At 47.0% G+C, this 24347-nt stretch overlaps 1 protein-coding gene across 1 annotated transcript in view; it reads right to left on the reverse strand.

The window, feature by feature from the left end:
• LOC137750418 (uncharacterized) overlaps positions 1-24347 on the reverse strand; it is a 183452-nt gene that overhangs the window by 79375 nt on the left and 79730 nt on the right. The window contains exons 24-34 of the mRNA XM_068524779.1: positions 24223-24302; positions 19656-19842; positions 18628-18783; positions 18058-18191; positions 16703-16861; positions 10450-10630; positions 5210-5421; positions 3356-3544; positions 2797-2936; positions 1600-1762; positions 1299-1385 (exon numbers count right to left, since the gene is read on the reverse strand). Of these exons, the coding sequence (XP_068380880.1) occupies positions 1299-1385; positions 1600-1762; positions 2797-2936; positions 3356-3544; positions 5210-5421; positions 10450-10630; positions 16703-16861; positions 18058-18191; positions 18628-18783; positions 19656-19842; positions 24223-24302 (1688 nt within the window). The remainder of the gene's footprint in view (positions 1-1298; positions 1386-1599; positions 1763-2796; positions 2937-3355; positions 3545-5209; positions 5422-10449; positions 10631-16702; positions 16862-18057; positions 18192-18627; positions 18784-19655; positions 19843-24222; positions 24303-24347) is intronic.

A 24347-nucleotide genomic window follows, 5' to 3' on the forward strand; every position in this document is an offset into this window, starting at 1 on the left:
TGGCAATACCTTGATTTTAGCCAAGTGAAACCCATTTTGGATTTCAGATCTCCAGAAGCGTAAGATATATTTGTGTTGTTTTAAGCCGCTAAGTTTGTGGTAATTTGTTATAGTAGCAATAGGAAACGCATACACATAGCTAATCACTTATTCACTCAACAACCATTTAGCTTCTGCCCATGCAAGGTACAAGTAGCAGGTTGCCATCTTTTCCCATCTGTGCTGACTGAGAAGTTAAAAATTTCTTGCCACAGAATTTTATCATTGGTGTACGTCTTTAAAAGAATACACGGCTTTATTTTACAGCCTGGATGGAGGAAGAATAAACAAAGGTCCAAGAGAAGAGAAAAATGTGTGTCATTAAACAAAGACAGGGTTTTAAAAACAACGGACAGCCAAATTAAACTACATTAAAGGATCCCCATCTACTTGTTTCTAGCCTGTTGTTGGCGGGTGGGTCAGATCTTCTGATTATTTTAAATTAGGAGCAGAGATCCGGGTTTTACTCCCAGTCTTCTGACTTTAAATGTTGATAATTTATTATTTTTTTAATTTAAATTCTGACCGGGCCAAACAAAACACATCTGCAGGTTGGATTCGGCCCACGTCACCATTTTGCAATGTCTGGTTTAGAAACAGTACACATCACTGGGAAACATTTCTGCAGGTGTTCTGGGTGGCCGTCCTGCCCGCTGTTTCCCCTCAAGAGCTCCAAGGACTTCAGCTCCCAAACCTGGGGGCTGCTTACAGCCCACTTCAACAAGCGGGGAAGTGAGGCCCCAGAAGCACAGGTCTCCATGCTCAACAGCTGGCCCGGTTTCACCCTCAGGCCTTTGGATATCCCACAAGGGAGAAACCACCACTATCTTCCTTGTCCAGGGCCCAGCACACAGTAGGTGCCAATAAATGCTTGCTGGAGAATGGAGTCACCTCCCAGAGATGCCACTCCTAGAGGGATCAGGAAGGAGACTTGGATGAGGGCCTATGGCCATGTCGTAAGTACTCGAGAGAGATCACGGTACTACACTTTGATCCTCACAACCACTGTGTAAGAGTGTTGCTGTCTCCATTGTACAGACGAGGAAACTGAGGTCCAGAGACATGAGATAATTTGCTAAGGACACAGAGGCAAAATGAGTTTCACTCCTAGGAAGACTAATGTCAAGTAGGTTGGATCAGGCAGAGAAAGGGGAACAGAAAACTCAGGCAGGGGAATGTTTTGTTCATCCAGCTGAGAGAAGATGACAGCTTGAACTGGGGACCGCTGGGGTGAAAAGGTCTCTGGGATCCTCACTTACGATGTGCCGGTTCCACGTAACCACGCACCCCTCCACGTTCCTGGGGATGGCCCTGCCGTTGTATGGGTGGCTCAGGCCCGCGCAGACCTGGGAGGGACAACCACACACACACACACACACACACACACACACACACACACACACACACACACACACACACACACACACACACACACACACACACACACACACACACACACACACACACACACACACACACACAGAGAGATGGGTCAGAGGCAGATGGGGCCCTCCCTCCCGCTCTCAGGCCCCTTCCCACTGCACCCTAGAGCCCACTCACGTATGGGTGCCCGGCCTGGTAGCCCAGGACTACGGTCTGCAGGGTCTCCTCCTGGCCATCCAGAACAACCCTCGTCTCCAGGGAGTAACGCTGGTGCTGCCTGTCTGCGGTGAAGGTCTCCTGCAGGAGGATGCTTTGCGGGACGGGCAGAGTCCAAGGGTGCCTGGCGTGGAGAGGGGGAAACAGGCTGAAGTCATCAAAGCAGCTGGCAGGGTCAGGGGACAACTGTGGCCCAGGGGCTCAGACTGGGCCTGTCACTGTCTTGCACAGTTAAGACTTTGTCACAGACAGGAGAAGAACATCAGGACACACATCAGCCCTGTGCGTTACACTTGCCAGTCAACACCCATTCACCATCCCGCTGCGCCCTCTCGACAACCCAGTGAGCTGGACACAACTGGGGTCACCACTTGGCAGCAGAGACTCAGGGTCCAGGCCGCACATGGGGTCTGGAGTCACACAGACTGGGGCTGGAATCCAGGCTCAGCCTTTCACTAGCTCTGTGACCTTGGGCAGCAAAGGACTTGATTGACTTCTCTGTACCTCAGTCTTCCCATCTGTCAAGTGGGGGCTAAAATAATAATACCCAACTCACACAGCGGTGGGGTTATTAGGGATAATGTATGTGCCACGAATGTAAACGCCCTAGGGGCAAGGATTTCTGTCCTTTTTATTCTCTGCTGTTCTCCACAGGCCCAGAAAAGTGCTTGGCACATACTAGGTGCTCAGTAAATATGCATGAAATAAAGAAATGAATGAGACCTTTGCAAATGACAGTTGCTGTTACTTTTGGGTTATTGCTGTTGTTTTGACAGTAGATGGCTAAGGTCTCCCAGCTGGTCAGTGCACAGCCTGGACTTCAGGCTGTTGACTCCAACCCTGTGCTGTTCGCCCCCCACAAAGAACAAGCTTTTTAACCCCTGTGCCTCCAAGAACTGAAATGGTTCCCCAGAGCAGCTTTCAGGCTGGGGTGAGGAGACTGATTTCTGTGCCCACCGTAGCACACTAATGGAAGGAGGTGAGGGACATGGGGGCTTTCGGGGGGGCAACTCGTCTCTGAGCTCTGGGTTCTGTCTGGGCCCCTCCAGGCAGCACTGCACACCCTGCTCCCTGGTGACCCTCCACGCTGGAGAAGGGGAGAGCCAGGCCGGCACCACACCTCAGGGGAATCGGCCTGCGGGAAGGGGCCAAACATACCTAAGGAAGAAAGTCCCCTGCTTCTGGTACAACCTCCTGTCTTGCATTAGCTCCTCCAGTTCGCCCTCCAACTGCAGGCCCTGAGTCTGGCCCCCGGCACTGGCCCCCAGAGCCGTCAGCAACACGTGGCTCTTCCGTGGCTGCAACGAGGACCAGGCTGATGCAGAGGGATGCCCGCAGGGTCCAAGCTGCTAAACATCCTGCCCTGGGGGTCACCAGGGGCAGCTCCCACTGCCCGCTCATCACCCTGGGAATGACCACCCGAGAAGGGCTGCTGCCTCCACCTCATCAGACCACAAGGTGGCACAGGGACACTGCCATGGCCAGACCTCCCCAGGTGCCCAGCAGGAACGAAGGACTTGGGCTTCCAGCTCCAGGTGTCTGACCTTTGCTCTGGGGTCTGTGCTAATATGGCTGGGGTCCATTTTACAGATAAAGAAACTGAGGCTCAGGGAGGCCCAAGGTCATAGGCCAAGCTAGTAGCCCTTTCCCATCCCAGGTGATGGATTTGGGGTCTCTCGATGGCAGAGCCTCCAGCACGGGCCGCCTGGACCCTTACCTGCTCTGTATGTCTGTAGGCCACCGTTAAATTCAACTCCTGCTGGGGGCCCTTCAACCAGCCGTGAAGGATCTTACGGTCCTGGCTGTTCTCGGCATGGATCTCACCCTGCATTGCTGCACTCCAGGCTGATTCTACTTCACTCCAGCTGCGAAAGATGCTCTGTGCCACGGCTGTCACTGTGGAAACCTGCAGTGAGGGTGAAGAGGCTGACCAATGCCTTGGCACACCCTATTTCCTCCTCCTGGGATGCCCTTTCTCCCCAGTCCCACTTGGTGAACTCCCACTCATCCTTCGAAACCCCTCCAATGCCATCTCTGCTAGGCGTTTTCCGATGGGTCCAAGCAGAATTGGTTGTTCCGTACAGGGGCATGAGGAAAGAGGAAAAACTGCTCTCTCTCTCTCTCAACCCCGAACAGAGAGAGAATCTGAGTTATCAGAGAAGACCATCCCTTCCCCTCTCTCCCCTTCAGCTCAAGGAGGGAATAGGATCTCACTGAGACACTGTTATTAGCAGGCAGGGTCTCTGTGTCTTAAAGGGCACACGCTTGCAGGTGGCCTTCTGTCCCTGCATCAACGTCATGGTGTTCAGAGCCCTGGGAAGAGCTGGGTGGTACTTTGGCTTGCACTGGGGCTGGGGGAGGCACAGCACTTCAGCCCTGTGCTGGGCTGTGGGCCCCAGCACACCGCCCTCGGCACAAGCCCTACTAGGAACATCAAGGTGCCTCGTGCCCGGCTGGTCTCTGTCCCTTGTTCACGCAGCTCCCTCAGGGGACTCACGAGGAGAGGTGACGGGGCCAAGATGGGCTTTGGGAATTACTGAACCTCCTGACAAATACTAGAACTCCCCAAGACCTTACCCCCTATGTCACTGACCTCAGGTCACCCCCAGAACCTGCAGGCCCTTCACTGCTGGCTTCCCCATTTCAGCAAATGGCACCTGCTTCCACCCAGCTGCTTGAACCAAAAACTTGGGGCTACTTGTCTTTTCTTCACCCCCTCCCCCAACCAATCCATCAGCAAATCTGTCAGCAAATCAGTCAGCTACACCTTCAAACCACCTCGGTTGTCGTCTCCCGGGCCAGGCCACCATCTGCCCCACCCTGGGCTGGGTCATCTGAAGGAACGGGCTGGTCAACCCCACCTTGTGCCCTGTCCTGGCTCTATCTGTCACACAGTGGCCTCCTCAGCGTCCCTAAGCTTGCCAGGAGTCACCTGCTCCTTCCGACTCTACTCTGGTGCCACCTGGCCCCTGCCTCAGAGGGGACTGAGCTGTCCCCTAGCACACCCACCGAGCTGCCTCCTTCTGGGCCCACGTCAGGCCTGGACCACACCCTGTGTCCGCTGATCATCCCAACACAGGGAGAGGCTTGATGTGCCAGGTTCCCATGTGTGACACCAGGGAAGTCCTTCTCTGGTTGGTTTTCTTCCAAACTCTGTTATGCTTCTACGGTCAAACGATCAAACGTGTGCAAAGAAGCAGACTTACACTGAGCAGGTGGTGGGACACTGACCTACATCCTTGAAGTTTCCATTCTGGATTTAGGCAAAAGCCTGATGTCTACTTGTTTCCGAGGTACCAGTTCAACCTACTTTAATATTTTACTTTATCAGCTGCTGAGCAAGAATATGGGAAATTGAGATTTATTTTGTTTCCCTCTCCCAAACTCACTTGGCAACAAATTCTGAAGAATGTTAATAGTGCGTGAGCCAGACTTCACACATCTGTGACCTGTTATCGACCCCGGACCTCGGTTTTAACCCTCTGCACAGAAGATCTAAACTGCAGGAAATCAGGCTCCCTGTCTGCGGGGGCGGGAGTGAGGGGCAGGTGGTGTGGCCAAGCATGCGCACCCGGAGGTAGGTGGTAGCTGGGGTGTAGACGTGGATCTTGCCCTCCCTGTGGAGGCCCTGGATCTTGCAGGCCATGTTCATCACCAGATTCTTGAGGGTCCAGGCCTTGCCCAGCGTCAGCTCCAAAACAGCCTGGAACGTGGCTCGGTGGGGCCAGTACAGCCTGTGAGCCGCAGAGACCATCAGCCATGGACTATCCAGGTTCAAGGCTCCTGAGAGAGGCAGAGAGGAAGAAACTGGTATCCCCGGCAAGAAGGGAGCTTTTGAAGAAGGGAGCGCAGGCAGCGAGCTAGAGGCTCCCATAGTCTCATCACGGTCACTATGGGCATATCTCAAAACTTGGGGGCTTCCCTGGTGGCGCAGTGGTTGAGAATCTGCCTGCCAATGCAGGGGACATGGGTTCGAGCCCTGGTCTGGGAAGGTCCCACATGCCGCGGAGCAACTAGGCCCGTGAGCCACAATTACTGAGCCTGCACGTCTGGAGCCTGTGCTCCGCAACAAGAGAGGCCGCGATAGTGAGAGGCCCGTGCACCGCGATGAAGAGTGGCCCCCACTTGCCGCAACTAGAGAAAGCCCTCGCACAGAAACGAAGACCCAACACAGCCATAAATAAATAAATTTAAAAAAACAAACAAACAAACAAAAAGAAATACAACCAAATTAATTAAAAAAAAAAAAAACTTGGAATGACTGGGACGGAGCATAAGGGAACTTTCTGGAATGATGGTAACGTTCTGAATTTTGGCAGGCGCTTGAGTTTCACGGGTCTGTGCACCTGTCGAAACTCATCAAATGGTACCCTGGAGATGTGTGCAATTCGCTCTAGCTAATGATATAATACTGAAATGTGTAGGGGTGAAACTGTACTGAAGTTTACAACTTAATTTGACCTGCGCCAGCAAATAAGATGGATGGATAAGTGGGCAGATGTGTAAGAAGGCAGGTGGAGTAAACTGTTAATGGTAGAATCTAGGTTGAGATTATGTTGGTGTTCACTGCACAACTCTTTGCACTTTTCTGTATGTTTGAAGCTTTTTCATGATGACATATTAGACAAAAGAAATGCTGGGACAGTTGGAGAGGGGCCACTGGGGTGTGGTGATCAAGAACATGGCCTTTACTCTTCCAAGCTGTGTGACCTCTTCAAACCCATGCTTCCATCATCTGTAAAATGGGTACAATAGTACTGATCACTGGGTCTTGGGATAGCGGAAGTACCCATTCAGAAGAGTAAAGACCAGTCACCACCATCATCAAAAAGTTGACATTCTGCATAAACTTTTGCCCTTCCATGATGAACTAAAACCAGGTTGCTGGACCTCTCTCATATTTTGTAATGAATACTCCCAATCACTCAAGGACTAATTCAGTAAATATTGCTCGAGACACTTGGGACTTGGCAGTGAACAAGGAGGCATAGTCACTGCCTTCATGGAACTTGCAGTTTGGGGGTGGTAGGGGGATGGGGGAGAGATCTCGAACAAATAAACATATAATGAGACCTACCTAAGTAGAAAATGCTGAGTGCTAGGAAGGAAAAGAAAGAGAGAGTTAGACTAAGGTCAGGCAGGTCAGTGAAGGCTCCCGTGAACACATGACCATTGAGCTGAGCCCTAAATGAGAGGCAGTGGAGTCTGTCAAAGGGAAGAAACCCTCCCCCACCTCCTGCTGGAGATGGGAGATTCACTATGTGGGGAAACTGAGGCGGAGAGGCCAGGATGCAGGGGGATCCAACACAGTGAGGGCAGTGGGTGAGCTGCCAAGTTGAGAACAGGGAGATACTGAATAGAGAGCAGCCCAACGCCCTGCCCTGAGGTACCAGTCCCACAGGAGATGGGAAGATTGCTCCACAGAAGAACAGAATAACTAAAAAAAAAAAAAAGGTCCACAGCTATGGGCCCCAGGTCCTCAGGGAGAGCCAGGACCCCACCCAACCACACAACAGGGAAGCCCACCAGTCAGCAAGAGCACCTCCACACATACATATATGCGACGGAATATTACTCAGCCATAAAAAGAATGAAATAATGCCATTTACAGCAACATGGATGGACCTAGAGATTATCATACTAAGTGAAGTAAGTCAGAAAGAGAAAGACAAATACCATATGATATCACTTATATGTGGAATCTAAAAAAATGATACAAATGAACATATCTATGAAACAGAAACAGACTCACAGACATAGAAAACAGACTTGTGGTTGCCAAGGGAGTGGGAGGTGAGGGAGGGATGGATGCGGAGTTTGGGACTCGCAGATGCAAACTATTATATATAGGATGGATAAACAACAAAGTCCTACTGTATAGCACAGGGAACTATTCAATACCCTGTGATAAACCATAATGGAAAAGAACATGAAAAAAATGCATATATATGTATAACTGAATCACTTTGCTGTACAGCAGAAATTAACACAACACTGTAAATCAACTACACTTCAATAAAATAAATTTTTTAAAAAAGAGCACCCCCCCACACACACATAGAGCATCCTTCCAAACAGGTTCCAAGTGACCGACTCTTAAACAAAAGCACATATCCAAGTCTTGCCTGACATGTGGGAAAAGCCACTAACAGGAACTTCAGAAATAAAAAGAAACTCAGGGAGAACAGACCAAAGCCCCCCAATTCTATAATTTATGCTCTCAGAGAGGAGAAGATAATGCATTCACGGAGCAGGACACTCTAAGAAAAGAACTTTCAGGAACAAAAAATGAGCTCTTGGGAATATAAGCTAGCTAAAATGAAAACAACAGTAGAGGGGCTGGCAGATAAAGTTGAGGAAATCAGCCCTCACAACAGAACAAAAGGACAAAGAGATGGAACAAAGGAGAGAAAAGAAAGAAAATTAAAGGCTTAGTTTCTGAGGAAAACATCTGACCAACAGGAATTCCAGAACACAGAAGGAAGGAAATTACCAAAGAAACTGTACAAGAAAATTACCAAGACCCAAATGGTGTGTCTCCAAATGGAAACGGCCTAAGTGCTCAGCACGGTGAATGAAAAGAGATTCACACCAAGGCTCATCATCATAAGATTTAAAGACACTAGGAATAAAGAGAAGCTCCTGGAAGCTTCCAGAGAGTGAGAAAAGGGTCATAGACAAAAGATGATGGATCACAAATAGCACCAGACCTCTCAACTGATTCAAATCAACAGTGGAGCAATGTCTTAAAAAATCCCAAGGGAAAATAATTTCCAGCCTAGAATTCTCTATTCAGCCAAATCAAATAAAGACAGTTTAGGGACTTCCCTGGCGGTCCAGTAGTTAGGAGTTTGCCTTCCAATGCAGGGGGTGCGGGTTCCATCCCTGGTCAGGGAGCTAAGATCCCATATGCCTCGCGGCCAAAAAACCAAAACATAAAACAGAAGCAATATCGTAACAAATTCAGTAAAGACTTTAAAAACGGTCCACATCAAAAAAAAAAAAAAAAGACAGTTTAAACATTCAGGGTTTCAAAATGTTTACATCCTGTTATAGGTTGAATTGTGTCTGTCAAAAAGATATGAAGTCCTAACCCCTGGTACCTCAAAATGTGACCTTATTTGGGAATGGGGTCATTGCAGATAAAATTAGTTAAAATAAGTCATACTGGAGTAGGGGAGGCCCTAAATCTGATATGAGTGGTGTCCTTATATGAAGAGAGGAGTTTGGACACAGACACACACACACACACACACACACACACACACACACAGAGCACCATGTGGCAACAGAGGCAGAGATTAGAGCAATGTAGCTACAAACCAAGGAACATCAAGCATCAGTGGTCACTGCTAGAAGTAGGAAGAGGCGGGAAGGATTCTACCCAAGTTCACAGAGAGAAAGTGGCCCTGCTGACACCTTAATTTCAGAATTCTAGTCTCGAGGACTGTGAGAGAATAAATTTCTGTTGTTTAAAGCCACCCAGTTTGTGGTAATTGGTTAAAGCAGCCCTAGCTAATGAATATATCTCCCATGCACCCTCTCTCAGGAAGTTACTGGAAGATGCACTCCATCGGAACAAAAGAGTTAACCAAGAAAGAAGATGACATGAGTGCAAGAAGCAGGGGCTGTGACCCAGAGAAGTGGAAGGCACTCCCAGGATGATAGTGAGGGGATGCCCTAGGACTACAGCTGTGCAACTGGTCTACACTGGAGCAGCAGAACAGAGGCTCCAGGAAGAGGGTCTACAAGAAAAATATGAGAACTGATTGAAGCTGTTAAGTAATCTGACGTGTTCAACCATCTGGAGAAGAGTTTTGCATTGTTGCTAAAAATTCTGGGAATAATCAGTAGGAGGAAAATAGAAAACTAATCAAACAGGAAAAAAAGGCTATTATAACTCCAGGAAAAACAAAATGTTAGAATCCTAGTATACCATGTGCCTCAGCTGTGAGGGACATTTATCATCACAATGATGTAAACATTGAATATTAACAAACTATAACTCTTTTAGGGGGATGGAGGGAAATAGCCATGTGAAAGGGGGCTGGTGTAAGAGTTAAATTTTCTTCCTCTCTAGTAAGAAACATATTGAGAATGCCTATGAAAGAAAAATCAAGAAATAAGTGTGATTATTTTAAAAGATGGAGGGTCTGATGAGAAACAGCGAAAAGAATTTACAGTGCTTGCCATTTTCAGCAAAATCTGGGATTGGAAGACGTGAAGCAGAAAATTACTGTATTTGTTATAACTTTAACTTTTAAAAACTTAAAATTTTTTCAAGTACATATTACATGAACACAGAGAATATTATGAGCTCCCATATAACACTCACCCATCTTCAACAATTACCAAGTCATAGTCTAATTCACTTCTTAAACTATGTATTACTTCAATAAAAATAAAAATTAGTTCAAAAAATTAATTCAAGGATAAAACCATGGTAAATTCATTTTTTAAATGAGAGAAAGAGTGTTCCAGGGAGAAAGAACAGCAAGTGCAAAGGCCCTGAGGTATGTCTGGGGAACAGAAGAGAGGCCAGTGGGGCTGCAGGATGATGGGCAATGGTAAAAGTAGGGTGAGATAAGGTTGGAGAAGTAGGCAAGGGCCTGTAATGTAGCGCTCTGTCGGTGAGGGTAAGAAATCAGGATGTGATTTTAAGTTCCCTGGGACGCATGTGAGGTCTGAGTCTTGAATTACCCAGGCAAACAAAAGGGAAGGGTGTTCCAGTTATTGGGCAAGGCTTGAGCAAAGGCCTAGAGGGCAAAAATCTTCACCACTAGCCAAGGACACTCCCTAGATGACACTCACCTTCCCACTTCCACAGGGTGGCCCTGGATGTGTCCTTCCACTGCAAGCCTGCCACAAAGGGCACCCGCCCATTGTACTGCACCTTCAGGTACGTGCTGCTCTCCACGTGGGGCTGGCGGAGGCTCAAGTGGTGCAGCTGAGTATGGTAATCCACCTGCCTCGCAGGCACCTGCAGCACAAACTGGAGGAGACCCACACCCAAGATGCAAATCAGATCACGCTGTTCCTGACCGAGAACATTCCATTGGCTCTCCACTGCAACCTGAGCTCCCTGGCTACCAGGAATTGCCCCACCCCACCCCAAAAAGAAACCCTGCACTCATTAGCAGTCACTCCCCATTGCCTCCTTCCCATAGACCCCGGGAACCTTTAACCTACTTTCTGTCTCTACGAATTTACCTATTCTGGACATTTCTTACAAATAGAATCATACAGTATGTGGCCTTTGGTGTCTGGCTTCTTTCACTTAGCATGATGCTTTCAAGGTTCATCCATGTTGTAGCAGGTGTCAGAACTTCCCTTTTATTACTGAATAATGTTCTATTGTGTGGATAAATCACTTTATCTATTCATCCACTGATGAACATTTGGGTCGTTTCTACTTTTGGGTTATTATGAATAATGCTGCTATAAATGTTTTGTGTGGACATAAGTTTTCAATTCTCTTGAGTACCTAGGAGTAGAATTGTTGGGTCATATGGTAACTCTGTGTTTAACATTTTAAGGAAACACCAAACTCTTTTTCCAGTCACAGCATTTTATGATCCCACCAATATGAGTTCTAATTTCCCTGCATCCTCACCAACACTTGTTATTGTCTTTTTTTGTTTGTTTGTTTCTTTCAGCTATGCTAGTGGATTTGAAGTAGCATCTCACTGTGGTTTTGATTTGAATTTCCCTAACGACTAATTAGGTTAAGCAACTTTTCATGTACTTATTGGCCACTTGTGTACCTTCTTCAGAGAAATATCTATTCAAATCCTTTGTCTTTTTCTTGTTGAGTTTTAAGAGTTTTTCATATATTCTGGATACAAATCCCTTATCAGACATATGATTTGCAGATGTTTTCTTCCCTTCTGTGGGCTATTATTTCACTTCCTTGATGGTGTCCTTTGAAGCACAAATGTTTTTAAGTTTGATGAAGACCAAAGGATTTTTGTTATTACTTATACTTTCAGTCTCATATCTCAGAAACACTTGCCTAATCCAAGGCCATAAAGATTTACTCTTATGTTTTCCTCTAAGAGTGTCATAATTCTTAACTTTAGGTCTACAACCTATTTTGAGTTAGTTTTTATATATGGTATGAGGTTAAGGGTCCAACTTCATACTCCTACACCTGAGTATCCATTGTCCCAGCACCATTTGTTGAAAAGACTATTCTTTCCCCTCTTCAATTATCTTGGCACCCTTGTTGAAAATCAACTAACTGTAAATACAAGGGTTTATTTCTGGATTCCCAATTCTACTCTGTTGGTCTATATGTCTATCCTTACACCACTACCATAATACTGTCTTAATTACTGTAGATTTGAAGTAAGTTTTGAAATCGATAAAAGTGAATCCTCCAACTTTGTTCTTCTCTTTCAAGACAGTTGTGTCTACTGTGGGTCCCTTGAAATTCCACATGAATTTTAGGATCAGCTTGTCAATTTTAGCAAAAAGATAACTCGGGTTTTGACAGGAATAGATGGGGACCACTGAATCTGTAGATCACTTTAGGAAGTATTGCCAACTTCACATTAAATATTCCAATCCAAGTACATGGGATGTCTTCCCATTTATTTAGGTTTTCTTGAATTTCTTTCAACAATGTTTTGTAGTTTTGAGAGTATTAGTTTTACATTCTTTTGTTAAATTTATTCCTAAGTATTATTCTTTTTGATGGTAATGTAAATGAAATTGCTTTCTTAATTTCATTTTCAGGTTTTTCATTGTTAGTGTAGAGAAATACAACTAATTTTTGTATATTAATCCTGTATCCTGAAACTTTGATGAACTCATTTATTAGCTCTAATAGATTTTTTGGTGAGTTCATTCGGGTCTTCTATATACAAGATCATATCATCTGTAAATAGAAATAGTTTTACTTCTTGCTTTCCAATCTAGATGCCTTTTCTTCATTTCTTTTTTCTTTTTCTTTTTTTTTTCTTTTTGGCCTAATCGCCCTAGCTAGAACCTCCAGCACAATGTTAAATACAAATAGTGAAAGCAGACATCCTATCTTGTTACTGATCTTAGGGGGAAAGTATTTAGCCTTTTGCCATTAAGTATGATATTAGCTGTGGGTTTTTCATAGATGGCCTTTATCAGGTTGAGGAAGTGCCCTTCCATTGCTAGACTGTTGGGTACTTTTATCATGAAAAGGTATGGTGTTGTGCCAGATACTTTTCTGTGTCTATTGAAATGATCATGTGGTTTTTGTCCTTTATTCTATTAATATGATGTATTACCTTGATGGATGTTCAAATGGTAAACCAACCTTGCATTCCTGGGATAAATCCCATTTGGTCATGTTGTGTAATCCTTTTTATATATTGCTGAATTCAGTTTGGTAGTATTTTCTTGCGGATTTTGCATCTGTATTTATAAGAGATAATGGTCTTTTTTTTTTTTAATATTTATTTATTTATTTATTTATTTGGTTACATGGGGTCTTAGTTGTGGCAGGCAGGCTCCATAGTTGCAGCATGTGGGCTCCTTAGTTGCAGCACATGGGCTCCTCAGTTGTGGCACGCGAACTCTTAGTTGTGGCATGCATGTGGGATCTAGTTCCCTGAGCAGGGATCGAACCCGGGCTCCCAGCATTGGGAGCGTAGAGTCTTATCCACTGTGCCACCAGGGAAGTCCCGAGATAATGGTCTTTAGTTTTTCTTTTCTTATGATGTCTTTCTCTGGTTTGGGCATCAGGATAATAATGGCTGCATAGAATGAACTGGGAAGAGTTTTCTCCTGACAGATCATTTAGTCAATTATTTTATAGTAAATTTATTTTATAGTAAATTAATTCTGGCACTATCCAGTCCAGCCAAGAGGCTAAGAGCCTGAGGTTTGAAACGAGGCAGACTGGACTTTCAATCCCAATTCTGCCACATAGTAGCTGTGAGACCTCAGCTAAGTCTGTTTACACCATTTCTCTTCTGTAAAGTGAGAACAGATAATTCTTGCCTCACAAGGATTAAATGAGATAATAACAAACAAAGCCTCTGACACATGGTCTGGCAATAATTAATGGCTCACCATTGATCACTCTGCCTTTCCCTCTTCTACTCACTGTCAGCTTCTTAAAGATAAAGATTATTTTACTCATACCTGTCTCCCCAGAACCTAGCATGGTGTCTGCCACACTTATGAAGGCTTGCAGAAATGCTGCCACAAACCTCTAATCTTTTCACTAAAACCCTCGGGGCCAGATGTTTTCCAGAAAAAAGAAACTTCTTCTGCTTCTGTTGACAGAAGCAGGGCGTGATCAGAGGTAGGTAAGGTTATCCAAGGACGACTTCAATCAAGAATATGATTCAACAGGGGCTTCCCTGGTGGCGCAGTGGTTAAGAATCTGCCTGCCAATGCAGGAGACATGGGTTTGAGCTCCGGTCCGAGAAGATCCCACATGCCGCGGAGCAACTAAGCCCATGTGCCACAACTACTGAGCCTGCGCTCTAGAGCCCGTGAGCCACAACTACTGAAGCCCGCGTGCCTAGAGCGTGCTCCGCAACAAGAGAAGCCACCGCAATGAGAAGCCCGCGCACCGCAACAAAGAGTATGCCCTGCTCGCAGCAACTAGAGAAAGCCCGTGCACAGCAACAAAGACCCAATGCAGCCAAAAATAAATTAATTAATTAATTAACAACAACAACAACAACACGCGAAGTTCTCCAAGATCCACTGCTAAAGGACATACAACATGATTCACCAAACAAAACTAAGTGCTTGTGACAGCTCCACAGAGCAAATGTATAGACAAAGATCTCCTTTCCAGTTCTCCAGACTATAACCATGGTTCTCTCCAGGCAGCTGAGGAGGGGACCAGGAAAAGGGATGGTAACTGTGAAAGGGAATTTTAGCCTTACTTTAAATGTTATATGTTTTCACAAGGAGAATTTATCCATGGAGTATTGGTATGATTTAAAATCAACGTAATACTTAGGAATGAAGTTAAGCAGGGAGGCAAAAGACTTGTACACTGAAAACTACAAAACATTGCTGAAAGAAATTAGAGAAGACATAAATAAATGGAAAGACATCTTGTGTTCATGGATTGGAAGACTTAATATTGTTAAGGTTCAATACTACCCAAAGCAATCTACAGATTTAATGCAATCTCTATCAAAATCTCAATGGTATTTTTTTGGTAGAAATAGAAAAGTCCATCTTAAAATTCATATGGAATCTCAAGGGACCCCCAAATAGCCAAAACAATCTTGAAAAAGAAGAACAAAGTGGGAGGTCTCACAAAGCTACAATAATCAAAACAGTATGTTGTGACATAGAAGACAGACACATAGACCAATGGAATACAATAGACTGCCCAGAAATAAACTCTCACATTTATGGTTGGGGGAAAGGACTGTCTTTTCAACAAATGGTGCTGGAAAAACTGTATATTCACTGCAGAAGAATGAAGTTGGATCCTTATCTTATACCATATACACAGTTTAGCTCAAAATGGATCAGAGACCTAAACATGAGAACTAAAACCATAAAACTCTTAGAAGAAAACATGGGATTGAAAAGCTTCGTGACATTGGATTTGGCAATTGATTTATTGAACATGACACCTAAAACACAGGCAAGAAAAGTAAAAATAAATAAGCTGAATGACATCAAAATTAAAAATTTTTGTGCAACAAAGGATGCTATTCATAGTAAAAAGGCAACCCACGGAATGGGAGAAAATATTTGTAAACTACATATCTTATAAGGCGTTAATATCCAGAACATATAAAGAACTACAATTGAACAACCACAACAACAACAACAAAATCAAACCACCTGATTCAAAATGGGCTAAGGATTTGAATAGACATTTCTCTAAAGATGATAATTAAACAGCCAATAAGCCCATGAAAAGATGCTCAACGTCATCAGTCACTAAGGAGATGCAAATCAAAACTACAAGAAGATCCTCATACGCATTAAGATGGCTACTATTAAAAAAAAATCCAGAAAGTAAGAAGTGTTGGTGAGGATGTAGAGAAACTGGAACCCTTGTGTACTGATGTTAAGATGGTGAAATGGTGCAGCTGCTATGGAAAAGAGTATGGCGGTTTCTCAAGAAATTAAAAGTCGGATTATTGTATGATCCAGCAATTCCACTTCAGGATATACACCCCAAAGAATGGAAAGCAGGGACTCATACAGATATTAGTACACCCATGTTCATAACAGCACTATTCACACAAGCCACATGTGGAAGCCAAGTGTCCACTGATGAATGAATGGATCAAAAAAACGGGGTCCATCCATACAATGGAATATCATTCAGACTAGGAAGGAAATTCTGACTCATGTTACAATGTGGATAAACCTTGAGGACATTATGCTAAGTGAAATAGGCCAGTCACAAAAAGGCAGACACTATACAATTCCACTTATATGAGTTTACCTAGAGTAGTGAAATTCAGAGAGACAGAAAGTAGATTGGTGGTTGCAGGGCCTGGGGGAGGGAAGAATGGAGAGTTACTGTTTAATGGGTACAGAGTTTCAGTTCTATGAGATGAAAAAGTTCTTGAGATAGATGGTGGTGATGGCCGCACAATATGAATGTGCTTAATGCTGCTGATCTGTATGCCTAAAAATGGTGAAAATGGTCAACGTCATGTTACGTATATTTTACCACAATTAAACATTTTTAAAAACAATTAGGAAACTCAGAAAGGTAACGTGTGCCTTATAAGAGCACATACCTGTTCAGGGGCTAAGTAAGCACCCAGTAACTCCTGATTTACCAAAAAGAGCTCACCCTCCAGGAAAACCTGCAAGTGAACCGTTTCCAAAATGCATTTTTAAGCTGGAAATCTGTATTTCCCAAGCCCCTCTTGCAAACTGCCCCTTGGCAATCCTTGGCACACCAGCAAATGTTTAACTGCCCCAGGGGCGTGGGGGCTGGAGGTGCCAAAGGTAAGGCCTCTGAGCCTGAGTTTTAGCCCCTGCGTCCTTGCAACCAAGACCTGGAGGGACAGGCAGCGGGGCTGCCCAGCTGCCATGTGCAAGCTGAGCCCCAGGGACGCGGCTCTGCGGAGGCTGGACTCACCTCCACGAAGTAATTGCTCAGGGCTGGGCCCGAGTCGTTCTGGAAGGTCTGGCTGATGCGGAGGTGCCTCTTGTTGCGGCTGTCATCCCAGTGCCTCCCATAGCTCGCCTCCAGCTCCCAGTGGAGGTGGCCTGAGCCCTCCTCATGCCGGAGCTGGACCTGGAACACCCCACCAGGGAGACCCGCAAGGAAGCCTTGTGTACGCAGACCTGAGCCTCCTCACAGTCACCCACCCTGAGATGCAGGCTTGCTTATCTGGGGCGACAGTTCTGTAGGAAGCATGGATTTTTTTGCACTGGTTTTGATTTTGTAAAATATTGCATTAGAATAGGATTCACCTTCACAGTTTCTGGTGTCCCCTTAAATTCTGGCCCCGAGGTGAAAAACTAACCTGCCCCACGCTGGTCCATGCCCTGATAAGGAGCAGAAAGAGCCAGCTGCCATGGGAAGATGACTCCTGATCTGCTTCTTATAAACCCAAAATCTCCCCCTCCCGCCACTCTCCCACAGCAGCCTCCGGCTCCCTGGACAGATCCTCTGTGGATCAGGGCTTCCCACCTGTGGGCTCCTGGCAGCCACTGTCTCCTCCTACCTCTGAACCACAGGTCGAGGCAACACAGGCTCATCCATTTATTCACTCACTGAACACGTTTTCCCCCAAGTACCAAGTAGATACTTCGCTGGGCACTAGATAGCCAGGAATGAAGAAGCCAGAAGCCCCCTCCCTTGTGGGGGCAACAGTTCAGGGGGAGAAGCAAACTTGTAACAGTTAACAAAGGAACAGTCACTTCTCCCTTTTGCTCACCCCACCAGCCACTCTGATGAACTACCAGTTCTTTAACCGCTCCAGTCACCCTCCAGCCCCAGGACCTTTGCACTTGCCGTTCCCTCTGCCTGTGGCACACTTCCCTGGGAACAGAACTATCTCATATTTTAATTTTCAGCTTAAAATTCATTTCCCCCAAAGAAGCCTTCCCTGCTGCCCTGTCCAAATTAGACTCCCCTGTGCTACGCTCTCTCGGCCTCTGCCCTGTTTACCACCCATGGCACTTACGTCTCCCTTGATTTGGTCCATGTCTCTTGCTCTCTGCCACACACCCTCCCCCAGCAATGGAATGGCAGAGACTAGGTGCTGCCTTAAGCACAGCTCTCCCCCAGTGCTGGGCATAGAGTAGGTATTTAATAAACACCAACTGAACAGGGGAAAGATGAGACTAAAGTTCCAATCCCTAATCCGTTCCCATACACGACCTTGAGTAAATACATCTCTCTGAGGATGGGCTCAGGGTGCTCACCCACCACTTCCCTAACCCTGGGGGCTCCCTCCAGACACCCTGCCCGGCCCCGGCACCCACCTTGTGGCTGAACGCTGGGATCTGCGTGCAGTGGAGCTCGTGGTCCAGCTCCAGCTTGTAGGTGGTCTCTGAGCCGCTCTCCACCCGTAGCTTCTGGCTGGTGCTGCACTCCTGTGCCAGCTGCTTCGCCTGACCTGTGCAGGGCAACCCAAAGACCCCTGCCCTTCCTCTGCCAGGTAGCCCTCCATCCTCATTCCAAGCAGAGGAGCGTCCAGTACAGCCCAGCTTCAGCCAGCCCCCTGGATCTGCCTCACCTAATGTCACTCATTGGAACCTGCCGATGGGGAGGTTTTAAGAGACAGATTTATGTCCCCCCCAACACACACACACACACACACACACACACACACACACACGTAGTGTTTTTTGTTTGTTTGTTTTGTTTTTTAACTGGCAGGTGCTCAGCTCCATACAAAGCCAATGGAATGACTCACTAGCTAAGGAGCCTCATGGTGAGGCCAAAACACCCGAGGTGACAGTGGCACCTTAGCCCTCGGAGCCACAGCCCCAGGAGACGGTGCAGGTCCGGCCACTCCCCACCTCGCCCGCAGCCAGCACGCGGTGCCGTACCCAGGAGGCCATACTTGATCCTCAGGGAGCTGGTCCAGAGGCGGCCCCGCTGCTGCAGCAGGCCTAGGGTGCGCAGCCCCACAAGCCCTGGCACGAAGAGCTCGCCACCCAGGGCCACCACCTGCTGCCCTTCCTCCGCCTTCTTCTCCAGCAGTGCTGCGGGGAGAGCAGGCATGGTGTGGTCATGGCCTGCGCCCCAGAGACTGACACCCTACCCCCAGCACCAGGTGAGGAAAGGAAGTGGGAACCGCCCAGGGGGGTGTCCCGATAGAACCAATGCCTGAGTCTCCGCCGAGGAATGCTGACATCAGGGCCAATGACAGTGCTTTGCACTGTCCAGGTGACAACCCCAAAAGTCACTTTTGTGGGTCCAGACCAAAAGGTTTTAAATAAAGTAGAACAAAACAAAATAGAATGGACCAGAAGATAAATGACAGTGCATCAAGGATCATCAGGTAAATTTCACCTTCTGCAACTTGTTTCTGCTACACTGACATTCAGCCAGATCACACAGGTATAGCCACGCTGGTTAAAATACCAAGAATGCATAGGCCAGCTAGTCAACAGCCCTAGCCACTCACATCCCTCCTCTGGAATCTCCGAGAACACCCCACGAGCAGCATCGCCAGGAGGGCTCCACGCCAGCTCCGGCACCAGGGTGGGCATCTGGTCAGACTGGTCAGTACCCAGGCCAGGCCGTGTGTTCAAGATACAAACAGCGCCCCATGCAATTCGGGTCAAAATGCAAAATGTGTTTTTTACACATTGTGTAACATGTAATGGGGGTCAGAATCCAAACACCCCAAAAGGTGCTGGTTGATGGTTCATGCAGAGCAGTCGAGCGCATTGGAGGGGCACCTGGGGGACTCAGGCAGAAGCTGCGAGCAGATACAGAGCCTGGATTTTCCGTGGATGGAATGAATACGGGGGTATCGGGTGATGGGGACTCCGAGTGGGGCACTCGGCCCTCCCCCCTCCCCAAGCCTGGCCACTGAGGAAACGTGGCACAAAGGGGTCCCTCCTCCTACCTGACACGTGGGCTGGGTCGCTCAGCAGGTTGCTCAGTGACATGGAGAAGGCCAGCCTGCTGCCTGCCTGCCGGCTGAGGTTCCCGGCGAGGACCACAGGGCTGCCCGACGTCACCAGTTTCACCTCCAGCTGGGCCTCCATCCGCTGAGCCCCACCACCTGCTGCTGGCCACAGGCTGCTCCGGCCCTGGAAAGGCCCCAGCATCCCTTGAGGGGACAGGCTCTGCCAGCAGGCTCCGCCCGGACCGCAAGAACCAGGACCGGACAGAGGGCAGGAGACACAGCCTGGTTAATGGGCTTCTAGGCTGATCCTGCTGCAGTTTCTTAAGCTCGATATTGCTCAAGATAGGTCATCTCTGTTACAAATTCAGACGTAAGTCTGAAGGACCCTTCCTCCCTATCCCCCCAACCTCAACGCCCTGTCCAATCTATCAGGGACTCTGGCCAGCTCTCCCTGCAGAATATTCTGGGACCCGACCACTTCAGCCACCTCCACCACTGCCCCGGCTTGAGCCTGTTCATCGCCACTGTGTTCCTGTGACATTATTTCTCCCGGCTCTCCTGGCTGCCACCCTGGTGACCAGGGGAAGCCCTTCCAGACTCATAGGATCACGGCACACCTCTCTTCCTCAGGGTAAAAGCCAAAGTCCTTGCAAAGGCCAACAAGGCCAAGACTTTCTCCGGAAGTCAGCAGTGCAGCCCTGGCCAGACGAAGGCAAAACTGCCCACAGACACCGGGAGGCAGGACACACAGATGGCCCCAAACATGCTCTGTGTCTCCATCATTGAGGTTTTTCCACAGCAACTACAGCCCATAGCAATGGCAGCTGTCATCTCTGACGGCCACGCCAACTGTAGACCAATCCTACGGAACTCTCTGCTGCTGCCAGCTGATCTGTTTACCCAAAAGATGTAAAAACGAGCTCACTATTTCCAGACTGTCCACTACTTTATACTGTCTTGTAAATCCTGGTTTTGCCTTTGTTCCTTGGCAACAGTCACAAATCACTCTCTTCTGATTACTCTTTGGCAAAGCCTTACATGATCTGTCCTCCCACCTTTCTGTCCCTTCTCTTATTCTGCTCCAAGCACATGGGGCCTCAGGCTGTGCTTCTAACACTCTGTGCACATTCCTGCCCTAGGACCTTTGCACATGTTGTGCTCTTTACTTGCAATACCCTTCCCCCAGAGAACCACATGGCTCTCTTCTGCACATGCTTTATGTCTTAGCTAAAAGCTATCTTCTCAATCAGGCTTACCCTGTCCGCCTATTTAAAACTGAAGCTGTGGGACTTCCCTGGTGGTCCAGTGGCTAAGACTCCACGCTCCCAATGCAGGGGGCCCAGGTTCGATCTCTGGTCAGGGAACTAGATCCCACATGCCGCAACTAAAGATCCCACGTGCCGCTACTAAAGAAAGATCCCGCATGCTGCAACGAAGATCCCGCGTGCTGCAACTAAGACCCGGCACAGCCAAATAAATTTTTTTAAAATAATAAAAATTTAAAAAAATAAAATAAAACTGAAGCCAACCCTCAGATCCTTCTTCTCACATAACTTCAGACCCCTGGATCCAGCTCACTGATCCCCTTTTCCTATAGTGCTTACACTCACCTATCACCACAATTTGCTTATTTATTTTACTGATTATCTCTCCTATGAGAACGTAAGCTCCAAAAGGAGAGAATTTTGTGTGTGTATCTCTTTTGTGTGCTGTCTTCCCGGCACATTGTAGGTGCTTGATAAATAGTCGTTGAATAAATTAATAAAGACAATGAAAAATACAGGTTTCGTTCCCCTTCTTGGTCTCCCAGTCTCCCTCAAGGCAACCACTGTGTCCACTTCTCGGGCATCTTCCAGAGACAGCATGGGCCTATATGTATGTGTGAGTCTGTATGTATGTGTGTATATGTGCGTGTGCACACACATGTGTGTACGTGTGCACTCCATCACACACGTGCACATTCCCTCTTGCTCTACACAAAAACAGATGCAGGCTCTCCACTCTGCTCTGCTTCTCTCACTTAATGGTGTGTCTTGGAGATGATTTTCTCTGGTTTGTATCAGAAGCTTCTCGGCAGTAGCTGTAGTTGTTCTCAAAGTGCAGCCCATGAACAGGATGACTGTAGAATTTCTCATCCAAACCAGGACACTTAACGGTTAAAGAGACCACTAACCATATTGAGCTTGGTCAATGGTAAACTGGGGCTCTCCAGGTAACCTGGGACTTGGGGATGCTCTATCATTGCACCCAGGGGAGGGGGCACTGAAATCTAACACTTTCCTCCATGCCATCCTTAAACCCCATAAACACTCAGCTGAGTCGAACCCAGCTTTGCTGCTTTGTATTCCTGAGCTCATCTGCCTTAAGTTTCCCCATCTCCTATGGGCTTACCAAGAGGACTAAAAGAGGGACCCGGGGTCAAAGCCATCTGTGGCCCCCCCCCCCCCCCCCCCGCCGAGAACAGGCTTTGGAAATTTCCAGAGCCCCAGCTGTTACTGTTAATCATGATGGGTCTGAGGCAGCTAGAACTGGAGTTTCTCTAAAGGCCAATGTTTCCAGGCTGCAGACAGCCCTCTGGAGGGCGGCAGGCAGGTCTGCAGGGAGGTGCCGGCAATTAGCACTCGTGCGCTTAGTGAACAGGGATTGCTTCGAGGGCTCCCGGGAGCTCTGAAAATGATTCGTAGTCTCAGCCGTCAAGCAGCTGGGGCTTGAGGAGGAAGATACTCTCCCCTGATACTTGGTCTTCCCACCCGGACAGGAAGCAGATCTGGGAGCTGAAAGTGTGTTTATGCAGCAAAAATTCCAGCCCTGGCTCCAGATTTTCAACCCAGACCTCTCTGAGAAATCACTGGAGACCAAGGCAGAATCACCAGACTCATGGCCAAAGGGGCCCAGAGGTCCTGCTTGGCAGGAGCGAGTCTACAGCTGCTGTTGTTATCCTTTTTGGAGTCACTGACCTGCTTGAGCATCAGATGGAAGGTCTAAACCGTCTCCCCAGAAGGGGGACAGACACAAAACTTCTGCACAATTGCAGGGGCTTCAATGGACCCAGTGAGTCCCATCCAGGTCCTCCTGGTTGAGAACCTTAAAAAGTACCTATAACGAAGAGAAAAACGCACACACCTTTGCTCCAGGAATTCCACTGCTAAGAATTTACCCTGAAGATGGAAGGGTGATTTGTAAGACCAAAAACCCGGGAAAAACTCCAGAGCCCTCCACTACAGAACCAGCTAAATAACTTCCATCCCATTGACTATTATGCGGCCATTCAAAATACATGGTAGACATTCTTGTTTTTAAAATAAAAGATGGGGGGGGGTGGAATATATTGATATCTATTTGGGGATTGTGGGCATAGATGATTTCTAAGAGGAGTCACAGAAAATGAACAATGATTGGCTTTGAGGAGGGGTGTAAGGGAAAGTTTTTAACTCTATGCCTGTGCTGACCAATAGAACTTTCTACAATGATGGGAAAGTTCTAAAAAGTGGCCAGTGCAGCTGAGAAACCATATCTTTAACTTTCTGTTACTCTGACTCACTTAAATAGTCATGTGTATAGGGGCCATCATACTAGACACTCAGTTCTACGCCCTTCTGTACCTTTTGAACTTGGGATCATTTAAACGTATTACCTGTTTTTTTAACTAAATTAAATTGTACCAGTATGTGCTGGTACAAAAAGATATGTTTTTGACTGGAAAAAAAAAAAAAAAGCAACATGCGAAGAATAGGATGTGATCCTTTCATATAAAACAAAAACTAAACTCAAAACTGAAAGGTTTTATAAATCTATAGTATTATGGGTTGAACTGTGCGCCCCCTCAAAAGATGCTGAGGTCCTAACCCCCAGGACCTGTGAATGTGACCTTATTTGGAAAAAGGGACTTTGCAGATGATCTAGTGAGGTCATTAGGATGGGCCCTAATCCAGCATGACTGGTAAACTTACAAAAAGAGAGATTTGGACACAGATACCTAGAGGGCAGACAATGTGGAGATACAGGGAGAAGACAGCCATCTACAAGCCAAGAAATGCCTGAGGCTACTAAAAACTAAGAGAGAAGCATGGACTAGAGTCTCCCTCACAGCCCTTAGAAGGAACCAACCCTGCCAACACCTTGATTTTGAACTTCCAGCCTCCAGAACTGCGAGGGAAAATTTTCCATTGTTTATGCACCCCCAAATTTGGGGCACTTTGTTAAGGCAGCCCTGGGGAACTCATACAGATTTCTTGGTGTGTGCATTGACATTTCTTCTGGAAATCTGGGGAGTGGCACTCTTTCACTTACCTTTTTATACCTTTCTCTACTCTGAATTTTTTAAAGCATGCTCCTGTGTTACTAATATTATCAACTTATGACATCAATAGTGGTGAGATTTGAGCTCATTTTCTTCTTCATACTCTTCTGGGTAACAAGAAGTCACAAACATTATTGGTAGGTGGAAGGAGAAGAACAGCTAAAACGCCAAAGGAGGTGGTGATAAGTAAGCAGGGACTGGGGCTTGAAATGCCCAGGGAGGTGGCAGGAGCCAACACCGGTGGGCTGAGGACAGGGAACAAACCTTGATGTAGTAGACGTCCCTGTCATCCAGTATCAGTTCCAGGTGACCCATGCAGGCACTTTGCAGAGTGTCAATCTTCCCTGGGAGACAAAACGAGAGTTTAGAGACCAGGGTTCAACATCCTG

This window comes from Eschrichtius robustus, chromosome 16 (genome assembly GCF_028021215.1).
Source record: "Eschrichtius robustus isolate mEscRob2 chromosome 16, mEscRob2.pri, whole genome shotgun sequence".
NCBI classification, from domain to species: domain Eukaryota; kingdom Metazoa; phylum Chordata; class Mammalia; order Artiodactyla; family Eschrichtiidae; genus Eschrichtius; species Eschrichtius robustus.